General features: G+C 39.1%; 1 protein-coding gene and 1 long non-coding RNA gene across 9 annotated transcripts in view; one reads left to right on the top strand and one right to left on the bottom strand.

Annotated features, from left to right (window-relative positions):
* LOC114264025 (transcription factor-like protein DPB) overlaps positions 1–22,555 on the top strand; it is a 28,555-nt gene extending 6,000 nt beyond the window's left edge. The window contains exons 2-11 of one of the 8 annotated variants that reach the window (XR_014342043.1): positions 1,472–1,723; positions 1,903–1,970; positions 12,527–12,570; positions 13,378–13,443; positions 13,538–13,678; positions 14,344–14,412; positions 19,039–19,137; positions 20,241–20,506; positions 21,642–21,712; positions 22,063–22,555. Coding sequence is in view for 6 of the 8 variants with exons in the window: in XM_082891442.1 (XP_082747568.1) it covers positions 1,569–1,723; positions 1,903–1,970; positions 12,527–12,570; positions 13,378–13,443; positions 13,538–13,678; positions 14,344–14,412; positions 19,039–19,137; positions 21,642–21,712; positions 22,063–22,249 (900 nt within the window). In the remaining 2 variants the exon portion in view is untranslated. The remainder of the gene's footprint in view (positions 1–1,471; positions 1,724–1,902; positions 1,971–12,526; positions 12,571–13,377; positions 13,444–13,537; positions 13,679–14,343; positions 14,413–19,038; positions 19,138–20,240; positions 20,507–21,641; positions 21,713–22,062) is intronic. The other 7 variants (XR_014342044.1, XM_082891442.1, XM_082891445.1 and 4 more) reach the window with 7 other exon arrangements.
* Positions 5,147–6,086, bottom strand: LOC145801126 (uncharacterized). Its single transcript, XR_014342045.1, has 2 exons — positions 5,745–6,086; positions 5,147–5,430 (listed from the first exon to the last, which is right to left on the bottom strand). It is a non-coding gene; the product is annotated as an uncharacterized LOC145801126 (long non-coding RNA).

Raw genomic sequence — 22,555 nt, 5'->3', positions numbered from 1 at the left:
AATTATGTAAAATTAATAAAAATTACATGATTATTTTTTAAAATTAATTTTACATGATCATCATCTAAACACATAATAAAAATTAATTTGATAAAAAATAAATAAATATCTAAAAGATTTATCAATTTTACATAATTTTATTTTTAGTAGGTAGAAATAATTTTTAAAAATTCAAAAATATTTGTTTGACATTTATTTTTGTCAAATTAGTTTATATTTTATCAAATTGACAGTTTTACCCTTGAAAAATCTAATGATATCTTCAATTGTCCTTATTTTAAACAAGATTCAAAATTCAGGGTCAAATGTGTCACAATTGAAAAGTTAGGGACCAAAGTGACATAAGCTCCAAACTGTAAGTGTGGTAGGTAGAGTTGAGTGTGTTAGGTGAGAGTTGAGTGTGGTAGGTAGATGTAAGTGTGTTAAGTGAGAGTTGAGTGTGGTAGGTGAATATGTTTTTCTCTTCTATATATAGGAGAGTCATTGTATACAAAAATAAATCAATCAATAGTATACATCAATTTATTTTCATATACATCAATTTATTTTCACATGGTATCAGAGCTATAAGATTTAGGCCTATACTCCTTTTCTTTCCGTACCTACCACACTTACACAAACTATAGGGACTATTTGTGTAATTTGCCCTATTTATAAGCACCTCATTATGTAGGATAGAGCCCATGTGCAAGGCACATGAGGAATATTCCCTCTAACTACCTTGTCCGAGGAGGTGACCTCTCTGAGGATGAGGAAAATCCCGAAGAGGAGATCAACCTCTCGGGGAACCCTTCTTCTTAGTTACACCTAACTAATGATCCCCAATTATCCCAAAAGGTCAGGGGTACTCCTAGAGGACGCCCTGCCGCAGAAGGGTCAGGGGTAGTTCAAGAGAATGACCTGTCGCAAATGTTGCCAAGTCTTAGGGACTCCCTAGATCGTGCCACCTTGACCCGGGTATAGGTTAGTTTAACCGAAGAGTGAATTTATCTCCACTCACCGTCCTCGGGATCAAGTCCTTTGTTTGGACTCCATTATGCCCATGGTTCTGGTACGTAGATCCTGGAAAGTTCCGAGCTTGCAAGTGTTCTGGGACTTATTAACGAAGCGATTTCTAGATTGCATTCGAATCCGTTCGAAGCCATTTTAGATCTCTAGGTTCGTGGATCTGAACTCTTTCGAGTCCGAGCTTAAATAGGTCTCTAGGTTCGTGAATTGGAACCCTTTCGAGATTAGAGCAATCTGACCCATTTGATGGTGATATCTCTGGGCCCACTAATTTTATGGTTTCTGATTGGGCTCCGATTGGACTTAATCAATTAGATGGGCTCGACTTAACCCCTCTTACACTTAGTCCAGGACTTTAAGTGATTTTTCACTTTGCAAGATGGTACAATTTTTTTTTTCTTGTTATGTCTGGAGCTCTAGTTGTTTTTTTGGTCTCTTTAGCTCATACACTTGTTTATTGCAGGCATACTTGACTTAAAGATACTGTGTTATTGCTTGGTATTTTAAAGGTTTATTTCTTAACTCCTCTCTTGAGGTAAAGAGTGCAGCACTGGATTGTGATGGATAACGGGTGCTTGGGAGATATTTTTGATGGCTTTGGTCAAAAGCATTCTGGTGGAGAGGGTTCCATTCCAGCTTTGACAAGCGACAATAGTACTGCAGCTGCTTACAAAGATCCTCAGATATCAAACCAGTTGTCTATCCATCATGATGGGTACTTATATCATTATTTTTTTCATTTTTTTCTTTTCCTTTCCCAAATAACTGTGAAGACTATGAGTTCTTTTTATGAATTTCTATGTTCAGTGCTAGTTGGTGATTTTGCAGGTTGATATATTATTTTACTGATGATTTATTTTGGTTTTGACCTTATAATTTCTTTTCCCTAAATAGTAGTGCCACAAAGAAGAAAAGAGTATCAAGAATCATTGGCGGGGGTCTGCGCCAGTTCAGTATCATAAGTCAGTAATTTCTTTTATATAGACTTGATTGATTCCTGCATATTTTATAGCATCAGGTTCTATTCTAATGTATGCACAATTAAATCATTCCATTAATGAAGCTTGGCTATATTAATCTACTTAGAAAATATGAGGAAGAAGAACTCCGAAAATATGAGGAAGAAGGAATATATTTCTGTTATATTCAAAACTTCTTATCTTACAAGACCAAATGACACTCCTTATATAGGAGATATTACAAACATCATTATAACCCATTATATGCCACTTACATATTATATATTACCACTATCTACCACTATCATATTATATACATGCCACTATCTACCACCAACACCACTATCATATTCTATACATACCACTATCTACCACCAACACCACTATCATAATATATACATGCCACTATCTTATTATATACATTAACACAAATTTCCAGCACTCCCCCTCAAGCTGGTTTGAAGATATCTTCCATAGCCAGCTTGCTAGTCAGCTTATCAAATTGCTTCTTGTGTAGTCCCTTCGTTAGCACATCAGCTAATTGTTCACCTGTTGGAAGGTAGGTCATACAGATTATGCCAGCATTGATTTTCTCCTTGATGAAATGTTTATCCACTTCTATATGTTTTGTGCGATCATGTAGAACTGGATTATGAGCTATAGATATAGCTGCTTTGTTGTCACAATAGACCTTCATAGGTGTCGGGTGAGAAAGCTTTAATTCTTCAAGAATTCTTTTAATCCACATTACTTCACAGATTCCATGGGCAACAGCTCTGAACTCTGCTTCTGCACTACTTCTTGCTACCACATTCTGTTTTTTACTCCGCCATGTAACTAGGTTCCCACCTACAAAGGAGTAGTATCCGGATGTTGATCTCCTGTCTGTAACACTTCCTGCCCAGTCTGCATCTGTGTATATTTCAACTTGAAGATGTCCATGTTTCTTGAACAGTAAGCCTCTCCCTGGAGTTCCTTTCAAATATCTTAAGATCTTATAAACGGCCTCAAAGTGCTCTGCCCCTGGTGAGTGCATGAACTGACTTACCATGCTGACTGCAAAGGCAATATCAGGCCGCGTATGAGACAAGTAAATCAATTTCCCTACAAGTCGCTGATATTGTTCCCTCTCTTTGACTTCTTCAGCCTTAGCAGCTTGTAACTTCAAGTTAGGCTCGATCGGAGTCTCCACCATCTTACAACCAAGCATACCTGTTTCTCCAAGGAGATTAAGAACATATTTTCTCTGGTTAACAAATATACCTTCCTTGGATCTTGCAAATTCCATTCCGAGGAAATACTTGAGGGCTCCCAGATCCTTAATGTGAAACTCTTTTGCGAGTTTCTCTTTGAGGGCTGCTAACTCTGCTTCATCATTACCAGTTAAAATGATGTCATCAACATAAACAATCAAAATTGCAATTTTACTGTTTTTTGAATGTTTATAAAATATTGTGTGATCTGCTTGACTCTGCGAGAAGCCACAACTGATAACTGCCTTCCCAAAGCGTTCAAACCACGCTCTTGGTGATTGTTTGAGTCCGTATAATGACTTGTTCAATCTGCATACTCTGTCGCTTCCAAGTCTCTGCTCAAATCCCGGCGGTAGGCTCATGAACACCTCCTCTTCAAGATCACCATTGAGAAATGCATTTTTAATGTCAAGTTGATGTAGAGGCCAATCTGAATTTACTGCAAGAGATAACAGTACTCTGATGGAATTTATTTTAGCAACAGGAGCAAACGTCTCCTGATAGTCGATCCCATAAGTTTGAGTGAAGCCTTTAGCCACCAGTCTCGCCTTGTATCTCTCAACGCTTCCATCTGCGTTACATTTTATCGTAAACACCCATTTACACCCAACTGTTTTCTTGTCTTTGGGCAGATCAACTATCTCCCAAGTACCACTTCTCCTTAAAGCATTCATCTCCTCCATGACTGCTAATTTCCAATTCGGATCATCCAATGCTTCCTGTATATTCCTTGGAACAAACAAGTGTGAAATCCTAGATGTGAAAGCTCTATGGTTTTTAGACAGTCTTTGATAGGAGAGGTAATTTGCAATAGGATGTTTAATGCAATTTCGGACACCTTTCCTAATTGCTATAGGAACATCAAGGTCGGAAATAGAAGGAATAGGATTACCTAAAATTTCGATGCCAGAACTCGGGTGGACATTCGGGTCATTAGGATGGACATTCGGGTTATTATTCCTCAGATGAAATCGCTTCCTAATATAAACCTGAAGCTCAGGATTTAGATCATTTTGTAGTACTTCTCCCCCTAAACAAGAATCTTCTTGACTAGGCACCATAGAACTTGGTTCTCCTAAGTGATCATTATCAGACAGATGTGGTTTTTGTGTAGGATAAATGACATTGGGAAGCGGGATAGAAATATCCCAAAAACGGTCTTCTACTCCACTTGTCTCCCCCTGAAGAGAAGTGTTGGGGAAATAGGATTTTGTTTCCACAAATGACACATCCATACTCACATGAAATTTCTTGGTTTGAGGATCGAAACACTTATACCCCTTTTTGTTTGAGGAATAACCCAAAAAAACACATTTTATAGCACGGGGGTCAAGTTTTGAACGAAATTGACTGGGAACATGAACATAGGCAGTACATCCAAAAACTTTGGCGGGTAAATCAGAAAATAACCTCGTGTCAGGAAAAAAAGTTTTGAGACAATCAAAAGGTGTTTTGTATGTTAACACCTTTGTAGGCATCCTGTTTATCAAATAAGAGGCTGTTAAAATTGCTTCACCCCATAAATATTTAGGAACATGCATGTAAAACATTATAGCACGTGCTACTTCAAGTAGATGTTTATTTTTTCGTTCTGCAATGCCATTTTGTTGAGGGGTATCCCGACATGTACATTGATGAAAAATCCCCTTTTTTTCCAAAAACTCACCCAACTGCTCATTGAAATATTCTGTTCCATTATCAGAATGTAAAATACCAATTTTGGTTTGAAATTGGTTTTCAATCATATTGTAAAAATTTGTGAATAAATTTTTCACGTCAGATTTTTTATTCATCAAATAAATCCAACATAAGCGGGTATGGTCATCAATAAATGTAACAAACCATCTTTTACCAGAAAGAGTAGTGATTTTAGAAGGGCCCCAAACATCACTATGAATCAAATAAAAAGGTTTGGAAGCCTGGTAAGGTTTTGGCAAATAAGTAGAGCGATGAAATTTTGCAAAAATGCAACTTTCACAATGAAAAGAAGAACAATCAATCCCTTTAAATAATTCTGGAAATAAATGTTTCAGATAAAGAAAACTAGGATGTCCTAGCCTATAGTGCCATAGCATTATTTTTTCTCGAACAGAGATTGAACTAGTACTATTAAAGCTCTGAGCTTTTTTATTACTAACAGGTACTTCATCAAAGTAGTAAAGACCTTCAAGCATCCTAGCACGCCCAATCATCATCCCCGAGTTCTGGTCCTGAAATTCACAATGGGATTCAAAAAATGTAACACGACAATTAGAATCCTTAGATAGTTTACTGACAGACAAAAGGTTACAGGCTAAGTTGGGGACGTGAAGAACAGCATTGAGATTAATTTTCTCAGTTAGTTTAATAAATCCTTTTCCTGCAATAGGTGAAAAACTACCATCGGCTATTCTGATTTTGTCATGACCAGAACAAGGGAAATAGGTACTAAATAAATGGGAAAAACTAGTCATGTGATCGGAGGCACCGGAATCTATGATCCATGGAGAGAAGTTTAGGCAAGAGAAGGCTTTAGGATTTCTACCTGTTTGTGCCAACAAAACACTAGGAGTACCGGATGAGGAGTTGGATTTTATCAGCTTTAAGAGTTGATCAATCTGCTCTTTGTTGAAGGGACTTGAATCGGCTTCATTAGCGGTAGGAAAGCCACGATTCTTCTCTCCTTGTTTGCTGCTTTTCCAGTTGACAGGTTTGCCATGGATCTTCCAACACGTTTCGCGTGTATGGCGAGGCTTGTTGCAAAAATCACACCAGACCCGTGGCTTATCATCAAACCTGCGCTGGTAATTTGCAGCCTTGTTGGCCGCAGCATCGCTAATTAAAGCAGAAATTTCAATTGATTCACCAGTACCTTTTTTCTTAAGCATGACGCTCCTTCGGCTTTCTTCCCTTCTGACTTCGACAAATACTTCGCCAATGGATGGGAGAGGAGGTCTGCCAATTGTAGAAATTTAATGTATAAAAAAATAAATGATTGTATTATTGATTGATATTTTGATACATTGATTTATAATATTACAAAGCAGAGTAGCTCATTATATAGGAGAGGGTTTGGGTAGTAGGTGAGGAGTAGGTGAGGGTAAATTGGTGGTAGGTGTAGTAGGTGTGGTAGTAGGTGGTGGTAGGTGTAGGTAAATTCTAACAGCCCCCCGCAAACTCAAGGAGGATAGAAACTAACCAACTTGAGTTTGAAGAGAGAAACAAAACAAGAAAATACATAAAAATAAAAAAGGATAGGAGACACTGTATGGTCGTGTCAGACCGTTGGTGAAGACACTGAATGGTTGTGTCATAACGGTGTAGAGGACACTGGATGGCGGTGTCAGACCGATGTAGAAGACAGTTTATGGGGTCATGTCGGACCGTTGTAGAAGACAGTTTACGGGGTCTTGCTGGACCCTTGTAGAAACTAACCGGAATGTCGGACCGGTGTAGAAGATAGTTTACGGGGTCATGTCGGACCGTTGTAGCAGACAGTTTACGGGGTCTTGCTGGACCCTTGTAGAAACTAACCGGAATCAATGTCGGGACAGTTTACAGAGTCTTGTCGGACCCTTGTAGAAACTAACCGGAATCTATGTCGGGACAGTTTACAGAGTCTTGTCGGACCCTTGTAGAAACTAACCGGAATCTATGTCGGGACAGTTTACAGAGTCTTGTCGGACCCATAAAGGAGCTAACCGGAATCAATGTCGGGACAGTTTACAGAGTCTTGTCGGACCCTTGAAAAAGCTAACCGGAATCAAATGTCAGGACAGTTTACAGAGTCTTGTCGGACATGATGATGGCGAGGCACGTGGGCGCCTTGGCTTGCGCGCCCGTTTGTCGTCTGTCGGTAAGAGGCGCGCGATGCGCGTGGCTGCCTCGGCTATAAGACAGAGGCTGAGGCTGAGGCAAAAAACACCTGTGAGAGATATTCTGAGAGAGATTTCTGAGAGAGATTCTGTATAACACTCTGTTGCCCAGAAAATGGCTTCGTCTTCGTCTTCTCGTGGACTGCTCACCCTCTTTCCCGACCTCAACGAGTCAACAAGAGAGAGAACTGGTGCGGTGGCACTGGAACCTCAACCAAGCGCCCCGGAGTTTGCTCCGTTGAACTTTCCGATGCGGTCGGTGGAGCAAAGAATGGCAGTGCAGTCAGATGTGGAGGCCAATCAGTATACTCTGAAGGCATGTGTGGAAAGCATGACGGCGGTCACAAACTTGTCGAACCGGCTGCAGAGTAGGACAAATGAGGTGCAGCATTTAAACTCCCAGCTGGCTCTGCTCCAACGCATGTATAAGGATGCGCGAGCAGAGATAAGCGTGCTAAGGGCAGAAAACAAGGAGCTGAAGCGGAAGGCCACCGTGATGTTCCGATTTGGAGGGCTGCCATATGCTGCAGTGGAGGAGCAAGGAGTAGTGATCATGCCCAGTGGAGTAAAAAACACGGAGGCAACACCGGCAAGGGCCGCCCAGGACGGAGGCAAGAAGAAGAGACCGGCGGCAGAGTAGAGAAGAAAAATCCCACTGTGGGTGTGGTTGGTTTGTTTGTTTGTTTGTTTGTTTGTTTTTTTTTTTTTTTTTTTGATGTAAAATGGTGAACGGGGTGAGCCCCGACATGAAGAAAAGGAGTTTGGTGTGCAAGTCGTCTTCGGCTGTGTTTTGTGTTGTTTTTTGTTTTTGTGTACAGAAATAATAATAGAAAAAAGATGAAAATTAAGGTGAAAGAAAAAGAAATAAAAAAAAAGGAATAATAATAATAATAATAATAATAATAAGATGAAGATATTGGAAATCAAAACGAAAGAGTGGGTTTCTTGGCCCACGGTTTGGTAAAAATTGTTTTTTTTTTTTTTTGTTTTGTTTTGTTTTGTTTTGTTTTGTTTTTTTTTTTTTGTGGTAATAAGAATAATAATAATAATATATGAAAGGGGAAAGCAGGTGCGCTGGTGTGGGGTTGGAAAGTGAAATAAGGAGAGAGTAAGAGTGGGGTACAACATGATGAGGTTGGGTCCATGGAATGGAGAGAGAGAGAATCCACAGTTCGGGAGGCCTGATCTGATTCTGGGCGTGAAACCTCATACAGATGGGTCAGGATACGCTGTGATCTTGTAAGATGAAGTAGGTCTTCAAGCCTTCAGCAATGAGAAATGGTATACAGTTCCCAAAATTCCTCACGCTCTCTCTGTCTCTCTCTTGTGTTTCTTTATCTCTCGAGAGATCTCTCTCATCGGCCATGCGGAGAGTCAGAGCAACTGCGGCGGCCAAGGCCGCCCCGACGACGGCGGCGAAACCAGCTATGACTGCCGGAGTACCCAACGGATCTGGATCGAGAAGCCCAGCGAAGGAGATTAGGGTTCGCGGTGTGAGAAAGAGACCCTGGGGAAGAAGGCTAGGGTTTGGCTCGGGACCTTCGATTCCGCCGAGGACGCGGCACGCGCTTACGACCAATTGCCTCACTGTCTCTCGCTCCGATGATTCCGTAGGAGGAGAGAGATCGATGGCGATGCAGCAGAAGAGTTGGAGACATGGATTTTGTGGTTGTTGTTGGTAAGGACTTGAGCCTGCGGAAGCGAGGCTCGAGGTGAGACGGAAGAACAGAGTCGGAAGTGAAACCAGAGAAGACCTCCGGGTACAGGGAAGACCCGTTTGGCTCGAGCAGTGGCCGGAGAAGCTGGAGTGTGCATCAGAGGCATTCCAATTCTATACGCCGTCGCAGATTGGCTCGAGTTGACTAGATGCATGGGACGTGTTCTGGGTGCCTCGCCGGAGTTGATGATTGGTTTCCATGGTGGTCTTGAGGTTTGGGTTACATGGCAGACTGAAGATGACAGTGTGCTAATAACCACTTCAACCCCTGCCGCTGCCATTTCGGTGAAAACGTCCAACTCTCACTCTGTCCAAATCACCACCATCCGCCTAAATGGTGATAATTTTCTCCGCTGGTCACAATCTGTCCGGATGTATATCCGTGGGCAAGGAAAGATCGGTTACATCACTGGTGACAAGAAGGCTCCTGCTGTTAATGATCCGCTGTTCGACAATTGGGACGCTGAAAACTCCATGGTTATGACATGGTTGGTCAATTCCATGGAGGGGGATATAAGCTCTAATTACATGTGCTATACTACTGCACAAGAATTGTGGGATAATGTTAGTCAGATGTATTCTGACCTAGGAAATCAATCTCAAGTTTTCGAATTAACTTTGAAGTTGGGAGAGATTCGTCAAGGAGATGATTCCGTCACCAAATATTTCAATTCGTTGAAAAGGTTGTGGCAGGATCTTGACATCTTCAACACATACGAATGGAAATCGGTTGACGACTGCAACCACCACAAGAAAACTGTGGAAGACAGCCGTATTTACAAGTTTCTTGCCGGTCTCAACATTGAATTCGATGAAGTGCGAGGAAGAATTATTGGCAGACCTCCTCTCCCATCCATTGGCGAAGTATTTGCCGAAGTCAGAAGGGAAGAGAGCCGAAGGAGCGTCATGCTTAAGAAAAAAGGTAATGGTGAATCAATTGAAATTTCTGCTTTAATTAGCGATGCTGCGGCCAACAAGGCTGCAAATTACCAGCGCAGGTTTGATGATAAGCCACGGGTCTGGTGTGATTTTTGCAACAAGCCTCGCCATACACGCGAAACGTGTTGGAAGATTCATGGCAAACCTGTCAACTGGAAAAGCAGCAAACAAGGAGAGAAGAATCGTGGCTTTCCTACCGCTAATGAAGCCGATTCAGGTCCCTTCAACAAAGAGCAGATTGATCAACTCTTAAAGCTGATAAAATCCAACTCCTCAACCGGTACTCCTAGTGTTTTGTTGGCACAAACAGGTAGAAATCCTAAAGCCTTCTCTTGCCTAAACTTCTCTCCGTGGATCATAGATTCCGGTGCCTCCGATCACATGACTAGTTTTTCCCATTTATTTAGTACCTATTTCCCTTGTTCTGGTCATGACAAAATCAGAATAGCCGATGGTAGTTTTTCACCTATTGCAGGAAAAGGATTTATTAAACTAACTGAGAAAATTAATCTCAATGCTGTTCTTCACGTCCCCAACTTAGCCTGTAACCTTTTGTCTGTCAGTAAACTATCTAAGGATTCTAATTGTCGTGTTACATTTTTTGAATCCCATTGTGAATTTCAGGACCAGAACTCGGGGATGATGATTGGGCGTGCTAGGATGCTTGAAGGTCTTTACTACTTTGATGAAGTACCTGTTAGTAATAAAAAAGCTCAGAGCTTTAATAGTACTAGTTCAATCTCTGTTCGAGAAAAAATAATGCTATGGCACTATAGGCTAGGACATCCTAGTTTTCTTTATCTGAAACATTTATTTCCAGAATTATTTAAAGGGATTGATTGTTCTTCTTTTCATTGTGAAAGTTGCATTTTTGCAAAATTTCATCGCTCTACTTATTTGCCAAAACCTTACCAGGCTTCAAAACCTTTTTATTTGATTCATAGTGATGTTTGGGGCCCTTCTAAAATCACTACTCTTTCTGGTAAAAGATGGTTTGTTACATTTATTGATGACCATACCCGCTTATGTTGGATTTATTTGATGAATAAAAAATCTGACGTGAAAAATTTATTCACAAATTTTTACAATATGATTGAAAACCAATTTCAAACCAAAATTGGTATTTTACATTCTGATAATGGAACAGAATATTTCAATGAGCAGTTGGGTGAGTTTTTGGAAAAAAAGGGAATTTTTCATCAATCTACATGTCGGGATACCCCTCAACAAAATGGCATTGCAGAACGAAAAAATAAACATCTACTTGAAGTAGCACGTGCTATAATGTTTTACATGCATGTTCCTAAATATTTATGGGGTGAAGCAATTTTAACAGCCTCTTATTTGATAAACAGGATGCCTACAAAGGTGTTAACATACAAAACACCTTTTGATTGTCTCAAAACTTTTTTTCCTGACACGAGGTTGTTTTCTGATTTACCCGCCAAAGTTTTTGGATGTACTGCCTATGTTCATGTTCCCAGTCAATTTCGTTCAAAACTTGACCCCCGTGCTATAAAATGTGTTTTTTTGGGTTATTCCTCAAACAAAAAGGGGTATAAGTGCTTCGATCCTCAAAACAAGAAATTTCATGTGAGTATGGATGTCTTCCTCGCACTTCATCGAACTCAATGTTGAGGCCGGCAAGAAACTTGTAAATACGGCTGTCTTCCACAGTTTTCTTGTGGTGGTTGCAGTCGTCAACCGATTTCCATTCGTATGTGTTGAAGATGTCAAGATCCTGCCACAACCTTTTCAACGAATTGAAATATTTGGTGACGGAATCATCTCCTTGACGAATCTCTCCCAACTTCAAAGTTAATTCGAAAACTTGAGATTGATTTCCTAGGTCAGAATACATCTGACTAACATTATCCCACAATTCTTGTGCAGTAGTATAGCACATGTAATTAGAGCTTATATCCTCCTCCATGGAATTGACCAACCATGTCATAACCATGGAGTTTTCAGCGTCCCAACTGTCGAACAGCGGATCATTAACAGTAGGAGCCTTCTTGTCACCAGTGATGTAACCGATCTTTCCTTGCCCACGGATATACATCCGGACAGATTGTGACCAGCGGAGAAAATTATCACCATTTAGGCGGATGGTGGTGATTTGGACAGAGTGAGAGTTGGACGTTTTCACCGGAATGGCAGCGGCAGGGGTTGAAGTGGTTTCGGATGTGACTTCCGACATGGCTATGACGGTTTTAGGGCTGCTGTGTTTTTTGTTGCTCTGATACCAACTTAGAAAATATGAGGAAGAAGAACTCCGAAAATATGAGGAAGAAGGAATATATTTCTGTTATATTCAAAACTTCTTATCTTACAAGACCAAATGACACTCCTTATATAGGAGATATTACAAACATCATTATAACCCATTATATGCCACTTACATATTATATATTACCACTATCTACCACTATCATATTATATACATGCCACTATCTACCACCAACACCACTATCATATTCTATACATACCACTATCTACCACCAACACCACTATCATAATATATACATGCCACTATCTTATTATATACATTAACACAAATTTCTAGCAAATCTTTTAATTAATTAATTATTATTTTTATTTCTGAACAACGATATATAAAATTGCCATGTGAAGGCAGTCACTTGTGCAAAATAACACTAAGGCTAGGTTTGGGTAGCGGCCTTTAACTTTTAGATGAATCTATGCATTGAGTAATATTAGTGAGGACAACTCTACAACTATAATTAATTACTCTTGTTTTGGTGAAAATTTAAATCTGCTTCAATTGTTTCTCAGTTTGTAAGAAAGTGGAGAGCAAGGGAAAAACCACATATAGTGAGGTATTTTTTCTTTCTTTCATCCCTTTCCCCCTTTCCATGTCTCTCTTGTGACGCAGATTTTAAAGCTTGTTTTGCTAAAGGTGAAAAGAAGCACTAGGGAAGAGAGTTGATATTTCGCCGTGCTAAACAATTTCTTATCAATTTAACATTGGATTAAGCATTGTATTGCGGATGTACCATTTCTTTGTGAATAGTGATTTTGAGAATTTGTTTGAAGACTATATATAAAGACTATTTTTGGCTTGGTTTATGCAATCTATTTGGAAGCTTTAGTTCTGGACATCAAGAATAATTCATTATCTCAAAAAGCCCGAGGGATTAAATTTTTTTATCATTGCCTATTCTGAAATGTTGTTTCACGTCAAAATCAAGTTTCAAGTGGGATTTTGTGTATTATTTGTAGCTTTTTAATTGAAGACATGGAATTCAATTTCCTAAAATTAAGGAACAGTTGTTGTATGATTGACCTCTTCCAGACCCTGTTGCAAGCGGGAACCTAATGCACGAGGAATGACCTTTTCTCTTATTTGGAAGATGATTGGGTTACAGTTTGTGTTTCATAAGTATAGACGTATTTTGCATTTTATGAAATTGTGTTTTTGACAAGCTCTTAATCTTAAGTATGGATTATCAAAAAAAAAAAAAAAAAAAAAAAATTCAAATCTTAAGTATGAGTCAGATATGTGAGTCTAATTTTCTCAGCAGTTTTACTTGTATGGTGCATGCAACTTTGTGTATTATTACATTTATTTATATTTCATCTGAGTTTATGCTGAATATATTTGTTGCATGGTTCATGAGGCACAGGTTGCTGATGAAATCATAGCTGAGCTTACTGCAACAAATAATAATTCAGCAGTATCCCTGGACGAGGTTTCATTTTACCCTACAATTTGATTTTTTAACTGTGATTTTATTATGCAAGACGATTGAATGTCTTAAGAAGAGAATGTTTCAATTTCTTTAGTTTGATGAGAAGAATATACGGCGGCGGGTATATGATGCACTAAATGTTCTTATGGCAATGGACATAATCATTAAAGACAAAAAGGAAATATGGTGGAAGGGGCTTCATAGTGCAAATGTGAAGGATATGGAAGAAATTAAGGTTGGCTTCGAAACGTCTTTTTATCATATTAATGAGACAACCCTCTCCCTCTCTCTCTCTCTCTCCCTCTCCCTCCCCCCCCCCCCCCCTTTCCTTGCGTGTGTGCCTAGTGAAGCTAAGATAAGATGTCTGTGGATTGTCTGGTCTGGATACTTGCCTTGAGGTTGAGGGCACCTTTTAGTTATATGTCTCCATGTCGTGCCTTAGGGTGGTGGGTGTACTTTAAGGAGGCTGTGGTTTGGTGGCTTAAACGGGAAAGCTGGCAAACAGATGAGGCCACTGAAACTGCGATACTGATAGCATGCTCTAGCATGAATAATTAGACGTATGGTTAGCAGGATCATCAACTTATACATCCTTGGAGTTAATGCTCAACCGTGTGGGCCAAAGCCCCAAGGACGGAGGTGATGATTTTATGAGACACATAAATCCCCCAGCGAAAAATGAGGCTGCATCTTTTTCTGTCTATTGTCCCTCATATGTTGTTCGTTGTACTGCATTCATGACTTTGTCCACAATTATTGGATGGGTTTTCCTCATAGTTTGAGCTTTTGTCCCTTTTCCTATCCTACACCCTCTCTTTCATCACCCATCATGTGTGAAGGTCAGAATTTCAGAAAATGGTAATTTGGATTTCATTTATTATTTATTTTTAATCCTTGCAGGCATTGCGTGTGAAGGCGATGAATAGAATTGAAAAGAAAGCAGCCTACTTGAAAGAATTGGAAGAACAAGTAATGTCATTTGTAATTTCTTCTCTACATCATAGTGAACATTATTCTAACCAAAATTTGTCAAAGTTTTGAGAGAATATTTTTGCATTATAGGGTAGAATAGAATTTGATAAAATACATTTTCATGATAGTTTATTATATGAAAAGGAAAATTTGTATTAATTAGTAATTGGTATTTGTTTAGAAAATAACTTCTGACAATTTTAGGACTTTTTTGCGACATTTTGTTTCTTTTTTTATTTTATTTTTGTTCTTTATACTTTGAATTAGTGTATTCTTGCTCTTGTTCAGAGTTGTAGGTATTTAGAATAAATGGTTATGGCTTACAACTAATAGATTAATAGATAGGTCATTCTTGCTCTTGATTTTTGGTATTATTGATTATATTAGATTGTCAATATGCATGCTGCATAGAAAATTGTATTTATTGCAGCTATTCCAGTAAACTTTGCTTTGTTAGAACTTAGAAGTTGAATTGATTCATGAAATATTTTTAGGACCATGGGCGAAGAATTATCTATACAAAGGATCATGATTCAGTCACTTTTACTTGAATGTGCATATGTTAATCATATCTCTAACTTGGCAAAACTCATTTTGGGCGCAGGTTATTGTCTTGAAAAGAATAATGGTCATCATATAACTTTTGCAAAGCTGGGACGACATATATAAATTCTTTTCTTAGAATGCTTTTTGTAAGAATATTTTAGAGTTGGTCAACAAAAAAACTGGCTCTTTGTAGGAGTTTATCTATTGGAAATGCATTCATTTATAGATCTGGTTCTTGTTCTGGTTCTGTTTTTTTTTTTTTTTTTTTCTTTTCTTTTTTCCCTTCTAAAACTTTGATCTATTTAATTTCCAAATAAAGAATTGGAGATCAGGATATATGTGAAAATTCTTCATTCACTAAACAGGCTAGCTACATATGCATTGTATAAATATCGCTGACTTATTTTTCATTTGAACGATGACAAGATAGAAATACAAATACCATACTGTAGAAATTTAATGTATAAAGAGAAATAGAGAATTGTATTATTGATTGATTTATATTAATGTTATGGTTACAATGATTCCTATATAGGAGAGGGTGAGTGTGTAGTAGGTTGTATTATTGATTGATTTATATTAATGTTATGGTTACAATGATTCCTATATAGGAGAGGGTGAGTGTGTAGTAGGTGAGGAGTAGGTGAAGTGGAGGTGGTAGTGGTGTAGTGGGTTAGGTTTAGTGGAGTAGGTGAGGTGGTAGTGGTGTAGTGGGTTAGGTTTAGTGGAGTAGGTTTAAGTGGGTGAAGTAGGTGGAGAGTAGGTGGATTTTAACAGCCCCCCGCAAACTCAAGGGGGATAGGAACTAACCAACTTGAGTTTGGAGAGAGTAACAAAACAAGAAAATACATAAAAATAAAAGAGGATAGGTGACACTGTATGGTCGTGTCAGACCATTGGTGAAGACACTGGATGGTGGTGTCATAACGTTGTAGAGGACACTGTATGGTGGTGTCATAATGGTGTAGAGGACACTGGATGGCGGTGTCAGACCGCTGTAGAAGACAGTTTATGGGGTCATGTCGGACCGTTGTAGAAGACAGTTTATGGGGTCATGTCGGACCGTTGTAGCAGACAATGTGGTGACAGTTGTTGTGACAGTTTACGAAGTCTTGCTGGACCCTTGTAGAAACTAACCGGAATCAATGTCGGGACAGTTTACAGAGTCTTGTCGGACCCTTGTAGAAACTAACCGGAATCAATGTCGGGACAGTTTACAGAGTCTTGTCGGACCCTTGTAGAAACTAACCGGAATCTATGTCGGGACAGTTTATAGGGTCATGTCGGACCGTTGTAGAAGTTGCACCCTCAAAAGGTGTGCCCAATTTTGTCAAAAGGCGTGCCATCAAAAAGCGTGCCCAATTCATCAAAAGGTGTGCCGGACATGATAGCGAGGCACGTGGGCGCCTTGGCTTGCGCGCCCGTTTTGTCGTCTGGTGGCAAGAGGCGCGCGATGCGCGTGGCTGCCTCGGCTATTTAACCAAGACGGAGGCTGAGGCTGAGGCAGACACAAAAACCTGCTAGAAAAACTCTGAAAAACTCTTCGTTTTCTGAGAGAGATTTCTGAGAGAGATACTCTGTAACACTCTGTTTTCTGAGAGAGATTTCTGAGAGAGATACTCTGTAACACTCTGTTTTCTGAGAGAGATTTCTGAGAGAGACACTCTGTAACACTCTGTTGTCCAGAAAATGGCTTCGTCTTCCCGTGGTCTGCTCACTCTCTTTCCAGACCTTAACGAGTCAACAAGAGAGATAACTGGTGCGGGGGCCAGTGAACCTCAACCAAGCGCCCCAGGGTTTGCTCCGTTGAACTTTCCGATGCGGTCGGTGGAGCAAAAAATGGCAGTGCAAACGGATATTGAAGCTAATCAGTATACATTGAAGTCCTGTGTTGAAACTATGACTGCGGTCACAAACTTGTCGCACCGGCTGCAGAGTAGGACAAATGAGGTGCAGCAGTTAAACGCCCAACTGGCTCTGCTCCAACGCATGTATAAGGATGCGCGAGCAGAGATAAGTGTGCTAAAGGCGGAAAATAAGGAGCTGAAGCGGAAGGCCACCGTTATGTTCCGATTTGGAGGTCCGCCATATGCTGTAGTGGAGGAGCAGGGTGGAGTGATCGTGCCCAGTGGAGTGGGAAACACGGAGGCAACACCGTCAAGGGCCGCCCAGGACGGAGGCAAGAAGAAAAGACCGGCGGAATAGGCGAAAAAGTGAGGTCGGTGGGTGGCCGTCTGCAGAAAAGAAAACAAATCTTGTGGTGTTGTGGTGTTGTGGTTTGTGTTGTTGTGGTTCTTTTTTTTTTTTTTTTTGTTAAAATTGTGATCGGGGTTGATCCCTGAGATGAATAAAAGATGGTTTGGTGTGCAAAGCTATATGGTATGAATGGAATTTGAAAAAGATTAAAAAATAATGTGAAAGAAAAATAAAGAAAGAAATAATAAAAATATATTTGAAATCAAAATGAAAGATGGGGGAAATAAGGAAAGTGGTTTGGAAAAAAATAAATAAAAATAATGGATTTTGAAATCAAACGGAGGAGAGAGAGGGGACAAGCCCATGTGAGAGAAAGAGGGGAAAAATGATAGCCGATGCACCCAAAAATAATCTAGCTGCTATCCACATGCGCTTAGGGGAAGGAAATGGTAGCAAGAGACGGCCAACACCATATATGGCTATAGCAAAGAAATGGAGTATCAAGCTCAATGGGCTAGGATTTAGACCAGAGAGTAAAGCCACTGGTCCTGTTGAACACACACCTCCAAGGCTCAAATAATCAAAACATGCTTCACGCATTTCCTTCCTTGCTTGATCAGGAGATGCACAAAACACCTTATGCAGGGCTCCAGTCATTCCTCCACCAGTTAAAGGATGACGCATGTTGAAAGCATCACCTATTAATAGTGCTCCAGGAGTAGGGTAAGGAGCAGCTGGCATACTTCTATTGGGCATTGTTCTAATACTTCCCTTATCAATTGCAGCTATAAATGAATCATGCAGCTCAGGTGGAACCTGGGGAGCCACCAGAGGGAAGCAAAGCCGAAGGCTGCTGCAAAGCCGAAGGCTGTAAAAGCGAAAAAGGAAAAGAAGGCTCCGGCTAAGACAAAAGCTGCTGCGCTAAAAGCTAAAGCCGCTGTGAAGCCCAAGCCAGCGGCAAAGGCCAAGCCAGCTGCGAAACCAAAAGCTGCTGTGAAACCGAAGGCTGCCGTGAAGCTGAAAGCTGTAGTGAAGCTCAAGGCTGTGGCGAAGCCCAAACCAAAGCCGAAGGCGAACGATCCTAACAAGAGGCAAATGAGCATGGAGGAGAAGCATAGATTGAGTGTTGGGTTGCAGAGTTTGCCCCAGGAAAAGATGCCACAGTTAGTGCAGATTATGAAGAAGAGGAATTCACATTGGCCTCAAGAGAGAGGATTTAGGCAGTGATGGGAAGGTATGTGTAGAAAATGAGCGGAATAGGTTGAGGTCCGGCGGGCGGCCAAGGCGAGGTTGCCGCCCGCCGGTGAAACGAAAAATACTAAGTGCTTAACCTTGCTCTGATACCATGTAGAAATTTAATGTATAAAGAGAAATAGAGAATTGTATTATTGATTGATTTATATTAATGTTATGGTTACAATGATTCCTATATAGGAGAGGGTGAGTGTGTAGTAGGTGAGGAGTAGGTGAAGTGGAGGTGGTAGTGGTGTAGTGGGTTAGGTTTAGTGGAGTAGGTGAGGTGGTAGTGGTGTAGTGGGTTAGGTTTAGTGGAGTAGGTTTAAGTGGGTGAAGTAGGTGGAGAGTAGGTGGATTTTAACACATACCATACCCCTGGCCATTCTGATTGCCTGACGCATCTTTCTTGAGTAATAATTGAGATTCATGTGAATGTTAAGGTGAAGAATCAGTGCATTTTTTGGACAAAAAAACAAGGGTTCGGTTTTGTAGGATTTTTGTTTTAGTTAACATGGCATATCTTTGGTGGTAGTTGTTGATCTATGTTTCTTTCTCTTGTTTATATATATATATTATAAATCAGGTCATTTTCCTTATGCTAATTTGTTTGTTTGTTTGTTTGTTTGTTTGTTCTTTCCAAAAAAGATTGCAGGTCTCCAAAATCTGATGTTGCGTAATCAGCAACTGCTCAAGTCTGGAAATGCTCCTTTTGGAGGGTTCTCTTTGCCATTTATAGTAGTTCGGGTACATGTTTCTTTCATTTTTTTAGCATACATATATAATATGTATACTTTTGTTAGTTTTCATTGCTTTTTCTAATCTAAATAATAGCAGTTTGGTTTTTGCAACTGTCTTATTCAGCTTCTAAGAGCACATGATGATTTATTGAACTGTTAGAAGTATGCCTATGTTATTTATTTGCTATGTCATTAAGTTTGTAATATCATTTCAGTAATTCTGGCTATCATCTAAGTAACTTTTTTCTGGCATAGGGGTAAATTTGTTAGGGGGAATCACATCCCAGTGAAACAGATTTAAAAAAAAAATTGCAGAGACATGGTGCAACTCAGAGTTGCACCCACATAACTTTTGAGTTGTACCCCACCCACCACACAACACCCTCCATGTTCTACAAATGATTTTTGGTCTCTTGCATTGTTATAGTTGCACCCCACCCACCGCACAAGGAGTTGCACTCCCCATGTTTTACAAATTTCTTTTGGTCTTCTACCTTGCATTTTTATTTCCCCAATATTTTATAGAACTTCACCAAAGGCTTGGGGATCAACCAGAGCACTCTATTCACTTTTTTTTATCTTCATCTTCCAAGTAGCAAATCCTATTTTTAAAATTCTTTTAGCACTATTAATCTTAAGTAACATTGCAACAATCTGCATGCATCTAGTCTCACAGCAATCAGTATTCCTCGTTCTTCTTGATACTTATAGAGGTGATGGGATTTATCACTCTATACTATCACTTCCTGTAATTTTTTCATAATGGAATTGGTCTTGCTGTCTCTTCTTTTCAAGTCGTTGCTTTGTTACGCCTATTTTTTTGCTTTGTTGAACTCAACTAGATGGAACTCTTTCTATTTCTATGATTGGTCGAAGAACTTCAACAATTTGATTAATGGTTACTAGAACTCACTGGGCTTATTTTCAGAGTTTGGAATTATATTTGGATTACAGAATTAATGCCAAGTAGACAAAACACTAGTTGTAGTGGTGGAATTGTGAGGCCTCAGGGGATTTTAAAACAGCTATTAATGGCTTTGTTTCTTAGAGATTACTAATTTGGAAGTAAGTTGCGTTCTTGATATTGTGATTAATTTTGTTCTATGGAAGGAAATGAATCAGGCTACGTGCTGGCAAATCATGGACATTCTCTTGAAGAAGATAGGGTTTGCTTTGGACTTCTAGGATGATAAAGTTGAGGATTCAAGCATTCTATATCTTTTGCTGAAGTTAGGTGTATAGTTATATTGTATGTGCACACATGCGTGTGTGAGTCTTCAATTCCTCTAACATGTCACATTTACTTGGGATCTATGTTGCATGGACTTCTCTAAAAGCATGAAGTAGCTGTGTTAGACATGCAACACTTGGATAAGGTACATGTGTTTGACATGACTAATTGGACATGCCCCGAGCAAAAATGTCTATTAATTCAAGTATACTAAATGCTTGCTTATAGAACTCTTATATTATGTTTTAAGCATGCTTGCTTCAAAAGAGTGAAGTGCCTATGCATAATGTATTACTCTATGCTACGTAAAATCTCACTTCAACATGGAAATAAAAGAAGAGTATTAAGAAATATGACTATTCAGTCATGTTCCATTGTCCTTGTACTTGGAAGTAGATGAATATGATGCTTGGACACATATCCACATCCGATGCACATAATGGATTCCATGTAACTAGCTTAGGATTGCAAATCAGGTCCAGCTGTGTCTATTTATTGATCTATTCAATTTGTAAATACTAGGACCAGATCAGAATCAGCGGACAAGATTGAGTTATTGAAATCTCTGTTATCTGTTATTCATCTTCTGTTAACTGAGTTGCTGAATTCTCCAATTGTTCTCTTTTGTTCCCAAGAGTGTGATGAACAGTTTAACTGACACACCATGTCTGTTAGGGTATTTTATTGATTTTTTATGTATCTGTGTGACAAAGAATTGAATTAGATGTACATCTAAATCTTACTGCATGTTGGAAATATCTATTCTTTCCTTTTGTTGCATACATTTTTTGAGAGTATACACCTTAAGATGTTCATAGATTGTGTGTTGAAGTACATATAATACAAACCAAACGATGTATCTGATTTGCGACATCACGGGGTTTGACATTTTTGACACAATATATAATTGGATCTGGGTAAATAAAGGAATAATCTCATCAAATATGATTCGGTAATGACCAAATTCAAATGTGGTTTTTCTTTCATGATATGATTTGTGATCGTTCTACCCATTTACAGTGAAATCTTTGAGGTATTGGTTATTTGTTGGTGTGTGAGGCATGTGCTCAGTGGCTGTAAAATTTCATGTGCGCGCATACAACAGTAACTTTTGTTTCTATAGGTCCAATTTTATTTCATTTAAATTGCTCTTAAATGATAGAATTGTGTTTGTATATAGATTGTACTTCCCTGGTGACAAATGGGCACTATTTTAATTTTGCAATTTATTTTGTACACATTGTACTGGGAAGTATGTTTTCTGATCTCTCTCTCTACAGACAAACCCTCATGCTACAGTTGAGATTGAGATTTCTGAGGACATGCAGTTAGTACATCTTGACTTCAATAGGTACGGTACTTTGCTTGCTCATTGGTATATTGGTAATGTTTTTTTCTTCTATATAGAAACTAAAATGCATGTAGCTTCATATTCAGGGCTTTATAAATCTAGTAATTTGGTGAAATTCATCATTCAGTTTTTCTTAATAGAGATAGCAAAAGAGGGGAAAATAAGTAAAAGAAAGGAAGAGTGAATCAAGAAAGCCTTGAAGTATATCATCTAGCTATAGATTTTGCAAAGTAGATCAGACATTGTGTGTTTTCCGGAAATGAAAATAGAAAATAGAAAATAAAAAATGAAAATACAATCAAACAGGCCTGAAGTTTCCCATAGTTGATTTTCTATTATCTTGTTGGCAGTACACCGTTTTCCTTGCACGATGATGCTTACATTCTCAAGCTATTACGGCGCTACCAACTTCCAGAGAGTACACTCATTTCCCCAAGTTCTTCAGTTCTCTCTTCTTCAAGCATTGATGTAGCATCTGGTGGAACTAAGCCGTTCTACTGGAATTCTGAAACAGAGACAGCAAAAGTATATGAGTAGATCCATGGTATGTATAGCTCTAAAACAAACACACACATATAGATATATCTATGGTATCATGAAATATCGGTTCAAGTTTCTTTAATTTTTTTGGTTAAATAGGTATGGGTATTGCCAATGATTGGTAATAGGTGATTTTTGTAACTGGTCATGTATCCAATTCATACCACTATTCATCTGTGAGTTTTTGGTGAAAGAGGTTTTAAATAATCTATCTATGTTGTCGAAATGGGTTTGCAATTGGTATTGATAATCTTTTGATGAGACATTTATAGTAAATGGAACATTTGGATGCTTCAATTTTAA

The sequence above is a fragment of the Camellia sinensis genome, chromosome 10 (assembly GCF_055761805.1).
Source record: "Camellia sinensis isolate YWXY chromosome 10, ASM5576180v1, whole genome shotgun sequence".
Taxonomy (NCBI): domain Eukaryota; kingdom Viridiplantae; phylum Streptophyta; class Magnoliopsida; order Ericales; family Theaceae; genus Camellia; species Camellia sinensis.
The sequence above is the reverse complement of the archived record's forward strand: the minus strand, read 5'-3'. Positions and strand labels throughout refer to the sequence as shown.